The sequence below is a fragment of the Platalea leucorodia genome, assembly GCF_965183815.1.
Source record: "Platalea leucorodia genome assembly, chromosome: 7".
NCBI classification, from domain to species: Eukaryota; Metazoa; Chordata; class Aves; order Pelecaniformes; family Threskiornithidae; genus Platalea; species Platalea leucorodia.
The window spans coordinates 47,179,013-47,187,974 of NC_138829.1; the positions used below are offsets into that span (position 1 = coordinate 47,179,013).

An 8,962-nucleotide genomic window follows, 5' to 3' on the forward strand; every position below is an offset into this window, starting at 1 on the left:
CACATGCTTATCTACCCTTAGCTGAGGCTGTTAGGGCTGACACTGCGTTCTATCTCCCAAGAACACCTCTTTGCAAAAGCAGTCATCTTCTGGCCCCGAAATAGTTAATTACATCCGATCATCATTCAGGAAAAGGGAAACTTTACACAGTTTAACAATCTCAAGTCTCTGTCTTCCTGGAAAGCGTGAAATGAGAAGCATAAAAAATGACACCACGGGACCTTATAAGAGAGTTAAGAGCATATTCATTAGAAATGAAATACAAAATACAATGATGCCGCAGGACAGGGGACAGCAGGCGAACAAGACCCCCGCCATTGCCTACCCTCACCCCCATCCAAGGAATGCACCTATATAATACAAATTAAAGATCTCAAACAGCGGGGAGAGGAAGGGTTTTACAAAGTGATTTTCTTGCTATACAGAAAATATATTATTTGCTGGAAGTCACTGCTGAGCTGTTAGGGGCCCAGGGTCAGTCACTGCTCAGGAAACCCCCTGAAGGCACACTGACCCCTACTGCTTCCCCACCAGTTTGCTGAACACATCGTAGATCTCTGGCTTTTCCTGTGCAAACTGCTCGGCTGTGTTTTTCTGTAGCCAGTCGGATGAACGCATCTGTTGCTGCAGGAGGCCAATGAGGTCACCAAGGTTGGAGCTACCGGCACAGGTAGGCTCCTGGTGCCGGGACACAAAAATGACTTCATCTGTGCTATCTGCTTTGCCATCCTGATCTGACTGACAAGGCTGCTCCTTCTCCTCAGCCTGTATCTCCTGCTCCCGCTCTTCCAAAACCTTGCGGATCCGTTGCATACCTGCAGTGGTACAAGGAGGAGAAACATTAGTGGATTAGTTTAAGCCACAAGTGTCCCTAAATCCATCAGATGCAGAAAAATTTGGAGGATGGAAGGAAAGGGAGGAAAAACAGAGAAGACAAGAGGATAATAATAATAATAGGATAAGTTTAGGATTAAGGAGAGGAGAAAACAGTGCTGCAGAAATTCTGGTGGAAGGAAAAAGAGAAGAAAACATGACTTACCTAACTGTAGCCGGTGGGTCTTGTCAGCAAAGATGATGCGGAACCATCCAGGTTCACTGCATTCAAAGGCTTTACCGCAGGACAGGAGGACCTTGTTATCCAGAAAACGCCTCCAGAGCAGCATCTCCTCCTCAAATGTGCCTGTCCTAAGGTACTAGAAGAGTCAGCAGAAGAGCCAGAGATTAGTAACATATAGGCTAAATCACTGAGATCCTCATGAATTTGTGATTCCCATGAGGTCTGCAAAGGCCAGGGGAGACACCTTTTACCTCTGAAGTACAGCAGTTGTGATATAAAGGAAGAAATGGGGAGGAAAGTGGCTTGAGAGCAGTAAGATTCCTGCAAGGAGGGAAATGCACAGACAGACGAAAGGAAAAGAACGGACGAAATACCAGGCAGCCCTTCCCTCTGCTCATCAGACAACAGATTTGTTAAAACAAAATGCTTATCACAGTATTGAACTTTCCTCTAGACACAGTCGCACCACGTGCCTGCTCTCATCCCAGGAGAAGCCTCCCTTCCTAAGACTACCAACCTTTCGGAAATCAATCCAGACAAAGAAGCCTGCATTGCGGTTGAGAAAAGGAACCCCAAGTGTCTTCAGCTCGTCTGTCACATACGTATGGGCAGCTTTTAGGCGGGCATGGTTGGCCCTCAGGTACACCTGGTTGATCCAGTCTGACCGGAAGGAGAAGATAAAGAAAACAATCACAAACTGAGAAAGAAGTCAGATCTGTTCAAGCTTCCAAAACACTCACAGTGCCTTTTTCCATTCCACCCTTCACCTCCTTTTTTTTTTTCCCCCTCTTCCTGCAAAAAGAGGGACAAGAACTATTTAGCAGTTTCATGTCTGTGCAGAAGAATGTCTTCTTGACCTTCCTGAGGAAGTTTCCCTACATTCATAGCTCTTAGTTGTTGTGGACTGTTAGCACTCGATCCAGGGCAAAGTTAGAAATCCAGTTCCATTTCCCTCATCCCACAAGCCTGTATTGTTTCTGCTCAGCTGGTTCTACACGACACTGGCTATTTCTATACAAATAGCTATCACACGTCTTCAAAGCTGCTCCTCTAATTCTGCTGATCAGGAGCTCTGCAGAAATGGTCCTTTTCTGTAGAACTGGGCAGCTTCAGGATTACGGAGGACTGTCAATTAAGCTGTACAAATGGGAGACCACTTAGAAAAGTAAGATCCCCCAGGTACCAAGACACACAGAACGGCAGAGGATCATACACAGAGCTACTGACTCACCTCTGTCTCTAAGCAACTGTGCAACCTTGTGCTGGACAGGTCCACAAACCCCATGGAAATAACACAAAGAAGCCACTGCATTAGCAACATCTTGGTTCTCTGTATATAAAGTACCAAAACGAATCCCAGAGACAGCAAAATCCTGCAGAAGACATGGAGAGACTACTTTACTACACAGGAAGACCGGGATCCTTTTACTACTGCCTGTTCTTTCCAGCACGAGGAACCTGAGGACACCAGGCCAACCCTACCAGCCAGGAAGCCACGGCACGATGGCAACCAGCACTCACCTTGCTTATTCCCCACATCACATGAGTCCGCTGTGGATCAGGCAATCTGTATGTAGAAGGATGCAGATGGGCAGTTAGTGTCATAGGTGCTGAAGCTTTTGGATCACCAGTGCAGCATTGCAGAAACAGAGAGGCAGCATTACACAATGACAAACAGTGCAGCACGGAACATCAGTCAAGTAGGGAAAATTCAAATCCGACCTAACTTTAGAAGCTAGGAACTCCCTGGAACTAGTTTTAGACACAGTTTTTAAATATTTCAGATATACAGATACTTGCAAGTGCTATATTTCATGCGCAGATTTCCTACACATACGAAGTTTGTACGTATAATGCCAGAAATCAGGCTTGTGCCAATGTATTTGCCAAGAATTAAGAGTAATTTTCTTTCTTTCAAACCCCAATGTTTTCCAGAAGGAGATAAAATTCTTCCTTTGCAATGTTGTACATCCAAGCCCAGAAACACTGAGCTAACACTTAACCAAGTGTATTTTATTTCCTTGTAATTGAGCACAACAACGAGAAATTTAAAAAAACAAAACAAAAAAACACACCATACTTTTAAAAGGTGAGAATTGAAAAGTTTTTTATCTCATTAAATCGATACCTAATAAAACCTATTCTCCAGTCTGTAATAGCACTGTGATCCGTAACTATTGTATGGGAAAAAAAAAAAAGTAAACAGTAACAGAAAGTCTTTACAGGCATCAACAGAAATGTGGGAAAGAGGTAGCAATGTTTAGGTAGGAAGAAAAGCCTCACTTTCAACAAATGAAACATCTGTTTCCCGTTTAGGGGACTGTCACAAGCAAATACCAAAGCACACATTGAAAAGTTTACCACATGAGAAAACTACCTACCATTTCTCACTTGCTAGATTGCACTTGACAAAATGCATTTGCCATTCAGAAATTACAAAAAAAGAAATCGGCATAAGGCAGATTCAGAATTTGCTAGCTCATGACTTAACTTCCAGTCACAAGTTCTCAGCAAGGCATCATGTTGAACTGTCACTGGAAGATGGCCAGGGAAGTAGGAGCTGATTTTACCTGTCCATGCCTAGGACACTGTGAAACGTGGCTGATTCATCAAAAACTGACAGCATGTAGATCTCATCTACTATCACATGCAATTCATGTCTGCAAAAGGACAAAATGGAGATTACAAAAGAAGGCTGCTTCTGGTTTAGAAGCAGAGATAAATTCAGGCCTGCAAAGACTATACAAAGAAGAGGGACACCAAATTTTGCAGAAGTAAAGCATTTTTTTCACAACTGAGGTGGTCTATTATGTGTATATTGAAGTGATTTGAGATACATCCACCTAACTGTCACCCACTGCAACCACAATACAAGATAAAAATTCAGTCATTTCCAATGCGCTAGTGAAAATTAATTCCTGTATGTACTACCCGTCTAGCATAAGTGGTATCATCATACACTCAGAATCTCACGGATTCTGAATCTCAGAGAATATCTGTGATCCATGATGAAACTGAGAACTCATATTCATATATTTCTTCGCTAGGACTACCAACAAGTAAAACTTGCATTCCTTGATGCAAGTTGCGTTGACACACCAAACGACTGCAGGGTCCACGTTCCCCTGTCCCTAGCACTCCCCTCTCCTCTCTTAAGCCCACCACTGTGTGTGAAGAACAGACTGCCTGACTTAAAAGATATTCACAGATAAATTCAGGGACAGGGAGTAGTCCACCGGATTCTGGAAGCCGTATCCGACTCAGGATGCCTCAGCCTTCCAAACTGACATACCTTTTAGCAAATTCCAGGTAATCCCGTAGCTCTGACAAGGAGTAGATGTCCCCAAGGGGATTTTGGGGATTCAGAAGAATTAAGGCCCTTACAGTGACACCCTGCAGAACACAAATAACACAGTATTAAGAGAGCGCCCATCATGTGATAAATTTTCAGCCCCTCTACTTGAGCAGTGAGTGTGACAGAAGATTCCCCTTAAGCTTCCACCATGACTTTTCACCTCAAAGGTTAGATTTGTATGAGAAATTTTTTATCCACAAATTAAGAATTTTTTTTTTTATAATTATATCACTTGCAAAGTGAACTGAGGAAAAGATTATAGAATGAATCTATGATTTTGAAAAGAGGGAGTCTGCCACAACCGTTGCCATCTGGTCAACTGAGAAAGATGTTCTCGCATGTTCTCAGCACGGAAGAGAACTTTCTCTATCAGTAATTGGGAAGTAACAAATGACTGCAGATTGCCCATGAATGAGGCAAGAAAGATAGGAATTTGAGCTATGTGGATACAAACTGTTCCCATTTAGAGCACACTTGGCTGGAGATGTCAGAGCTGGTAATGATCTAAAGATGCAGCTAAACATATAGGGTTTAGGATAAAGTCAAAACTTACAGGCTAACTCTTCAGAAAGGTGAAACTCATCTGCATTTATCCTCTACATTTGCACCTCTCTCCCTCCTGCAAAAACTCTCAGTGTTCTAAGTGGATTCATCTGCACTACTCTGTAGAGCAGTCAGTTTTGGGGTAACTCAGCTGGCCTTCCTAAAGGAAAAATCCTGGGTAGTCCCTACTTTTTAGTGCGTGCCCAAGTACTTTTTTTATTTTTTTTTTTTTTGTGATATGAATGGGTTCCAGTGCTTTGTGAATGGTCTGGTACTCCTGGTTTATCCTTTCTGCTGTGACCAAAATTGGACAGACACAACACCGCGGGATTCCCCCTAAGACTGCCCCTGAGTTTGCAAGCAGCCTAATCTCAGGTCGTCTACAAGGACAACCAGAAAGCCAGGTGCTATGTTTTGATCTTCAGGCCACTTCTGGGATGTGCCGTCTCAAACATATTGTAGACTTAATTGGTAATGTGAAGCTCTGCTAAACTCACCTCTGCCCGGGCATCCTGCAAGGCTTTTTCCAGTTTTTCCACTGTAAGCTGAAAAGGCCGAGTGCTTGTTCCAGTAATCTGAAAGACATCACAATGATAAAAAAGGCCAAGTTATTTCAATAGAGTCTGCCTTGAGCCAATCCCCTAAGAAAAGTTCCCCAAAAGAAAATAACAACCCAACAATAACAATCTAGCAACCATCTTCTTATCCTTTTATACTAAAGAGAGAATGAATAAATAAATAAAATCAAAGAAATGTTCATCATAGGCTGGCCACACACAGAGAATTGTCTGGTTATCCTTGAATAACTAAAACAATGCAAGATCTCCATCTGCTCTTCCGCCCCTGGGACCATCTTTAGTAGGACAGTACATACTTCTGTCTCCAGGGCTCAAAATGGCCATTTTTTTTCCTCTTAAGAGCCATTATTGGGAGTAAGATACAAAAAAAGGACAAGACTGGAATCCAGATTTATGATCTCAAACAACTTTCTTGCAAATTATGTTCCCAGTTTCCCAGCAATAAATTGGAAAAACGTCCATGGGCTGCAGCCTATCCTTGTTCTGAGGAGTGCTTTTAGAGGTTCCCAAAGCTCGGCACCTTCCAGTATCAATTATTTTTTAACTACAGAGGTTGGTATTCCCTTCCCTCAGATCTTACCTTGCTGTCTAAATAGGCATACACCAGCTTGACATTACCATAGAGGAAGACACTCTGGGTAATACCACCATAAAAGGGAGTAGCAATCAGAACAGCTTCTGGAACCGAGAAAACAAAATTGGTTATCAACGGGTCACAGTCTTTCTCTCTCTTCTAATGTACTTCAGCTAAACATGAAAGATTTTTTACAGCTGTGCCCTCTGGAAACACTGTAATTTATTGCCTTTTCCTCCACTTTATTTTTACATTAATTCTTTAATCTTCTGCAAGAACACAGGTAAACATGAGTATAGCCCACATTTAGTCTAACAAACTAAAACAGGGCACCACAAAAGCAGTGAAGGCAGACAGAGCAAGACACCAAGTGTGAGTGCATGACATCTGCAGGAAACAAGAACTCTGCAGTAGGCCAATGCCAATTCCACTACTTCACTTCTGTCAAACAATATTTAAACAGAGTAACACATTATTTCCCAGCAAAAATAAACATTAAAACATCTCCCAACCATCCACTTACCCCCTGGATCACAAAGGACTGTAGCTAATGCAGAAAATAAAGAGCCACAACCATTTAAAACAATCACCTACAGAAGAAAGGAGAGGCTAGTGATAAATCTGTCCATAGAAAGGCAACACTATAAAATAATAATTTCTGAACATATCACTGAAATATATTTTCTCCTCAATTCTCTAGCACAAATGTTCCCAGAATTTTCCTGCTGAAATCCCACTTCTACCAGAAATAACTTTATTCCTGTTCTTTGCTTCAGAGACACTTTGTCCTGGTGCCATTCTTGATTCTAATAAGTAATTTAGAAAAAGAGTAGGCTTTAAGCAGGGAAAAAACTGGCGAGCACTTCTGAACTGCTAGAAAAGCAAACTACTTGCCATCAGCTAATACGTGTTATCGTCTCTTTGTGGTAACAGCAGCTCCAACCTCCTGCCAAATTTGTGCAAAAGTGGAAACCACTGTCTCATACAGGAGCAGGTTTGACTCCTGCTTCTAGAAGACAGATGCTCACAGGTCCCAGAGTTTCACCCCAAGTGTCAGGCAGCATCTGCTGCCTTGGAGAAGCAGTGATCAGCAAACTGAGCAGTGGTAATTTCAGTTCATGTGAAGTATGGGCTTCTGCTGAATTACTGTAGCCAGAAAAGCAGCAGCTGCACCAGCTCCTGCTGCTTTCAGCACTCAGCAGAGGCAGGAGTCCCTGATCTCCACAGGCACCTGCGCCCAGCCTGCATCTCTCCCAGGTCAGCAAGTCCTGCAGAGACTCCGGTCTTGACGCCTTCCTTACAACACTGCTGCAAAGTTTGAAAAGGTCAGTTTTTACAGGCTACAACTACTCTTGGCTCAATTACAGATTTTTGTCCTGAGGTGTAACAGCAGAAAGGGACAAAATTAAACTCAACTGAAACAATGGGCACTCTTTGTCAAGGCTGAGGGGTACAGGCACAGTAGGTCCCAGAGCTGAATAAGGAGGTGAAAGCATAAAGCCCTACTGAGAGCACTGGCATGAGGAGCTGGCACACAAAAATAAAGCATGAGGCAAATATACGGTAGACCTGAAGTGTTTTGGCTGAAGTGTGCATCAAAAGCTACTGAAATGGCTATGAATCAATCTCATTTACATGATAAAAGGCTGTCATCTTACCAAATCATTTGTTTTAAAAAAAGATGAAACTGTTTGACAACAAATGGCAATACATTAGAAGAGACACCGATGGAAAGTGGGTTACCCACATTTTCTGCCTTAAGAGGTGCAGGGGCCTTGCAGTAATAGGTCAAAAATCGAGCCACTTCCTCCCGTAAACTGAGAAAGACACAAAAGCAAATATTGATTCAGCTTATTCTCCAAGAGGCTGGGCTTCCCCAGGTCCACATCTCAGGAAAATAAAGCCAGAGCACAGTAAAGTCTGGTGAAAACAGCTAGAAAACAAGATAGCTCAGGCCCATGCCACAGACATGACTATTACACATGGCAAAGGTGTCACGGATAATGTCTATAATGGTGCATACATTTCTGATGAGCTTTAATCGAGGCACAGAAGAGAAGGACTAAAGTTCCCAAGTGTTCACTATGTTTCAAAGAACTGTTTGGAGTTAGCTAATTTGTTAACATATACAGTGCTTTTAAAACTGTGTTTGCTTTAGAAAATTTGCATCTTCTCTCACATAAAAGGATTTTTAACTGGATGAACTGGTAGGGCAGCTAATTTACAGTCTTGCAAAGAAAAAGATGATTAAATGACCTAGAAAAGTTTTAACTAGTGAATGTAGCAGAAGCGGTTTGTATTTATCCATTCTGCTTATTAGACACATAGTCAAAAAGAGAAGACTTACAACATATGCCCCTTCCAGTCGGGATACTGAAGCAGTGGAGGCTCCATGAGATTCATATCGGTCTGCGTCAGCTGGGAGCAATGAGAAGAACCATTAAAAACATAATCACTGATATCAGAAACGTGGAGATAGACGGGATCCATGTACAGGCACATACCTACATAGGCACATACCTACATAGACACACACACATACACGTGCAACTTCAACAGTTGTAAAACTGGACTGAGGAAACCACTGATCATCAAAATTAATGCAGCTTGGAGAAGCAAGGACCAGCAAATTGATCAGTGATAACTTCAGGTTATGTGAAGTATGGCCTTCTGCTAAGTTATTGCAGCCAAAACTTTGCTGCAGAGAGATCTACAAAAAGGATGCAGAACAGGCAATACACACGATGCCCATAACCAGGATGCCTGCAGAAGACTTTCTCAGCAAAGGAAGCAACACAAAGAGTCCCAAAGAGTGTTTCGCCCAAGCTCTGAGGACAACAGCTTTCAGCTGGAAA

The 8,962-nt window shown here is 42.5% G+C and overlaps 1 protein-coding gene across 1 annotated transcript; it reads right to left on the reverse strand.

The window, feature by feature from the left end:
• Positions 1–446: 446 nt before the first annotated feature.
• On the reverse strand, positions 447–8,538 carry LOC309593240 (1-aminocyclopropane-1-carboxylate synthase-like protein 1). The gene is made up of 12 exons (XM_082317429.1): positions 8,455–8,538; positions 7,855–7,924; positions 6,631–6,697; positions 6,114–6,211; positions 5,453–5,530; positions 4,350–4,450; positions 3,628–3,717; positions 2,579–2,624; positions 2,289–2,430; positions 1,575–1,717; positions 1,040–1,193; positions 447–815 (listed from the first exon to the last, which is right to left on the reverse strand). Exons 1-12 carry the CDS (start codon positions 8,508–8,510, stop codon positions 517–519), a joined length of 1,344 nt encoding a protein of 447 aa, XP_082173555.1. The 5' UTR covers positions 8,511–8,538; the 3' UTR covers positions 447–516.
• Positions 8,539–8,962: the final 424 nt, after the last annotated feature.

Excerpts from the sequence above, each read along its gene's own strand:
- LOC309593240 (XM_082317429.1), bottom strand. The coding sequence starts at position 8,510 with ATGAATCTCATGGAGCCTCCACTGCTTCAGTATCCCGACTGGAAGGGG. Across the intron at positions 3,718-4,349 it reads TACCTGGAATTTGCTAAAAG|ACATGAATTGCATGTGATAG; the intron begins GTATGTCAGTTT and ends GTCCTTTTGCAG. Across the intron at positions 1,718-2,288 it reads ACAGTTGCTTAGAGACAGAG|ACTGGATCAACCAGGTGTAC; the intron begins GTGAGTCAGTAG and ends CCTTCCGGTCAG.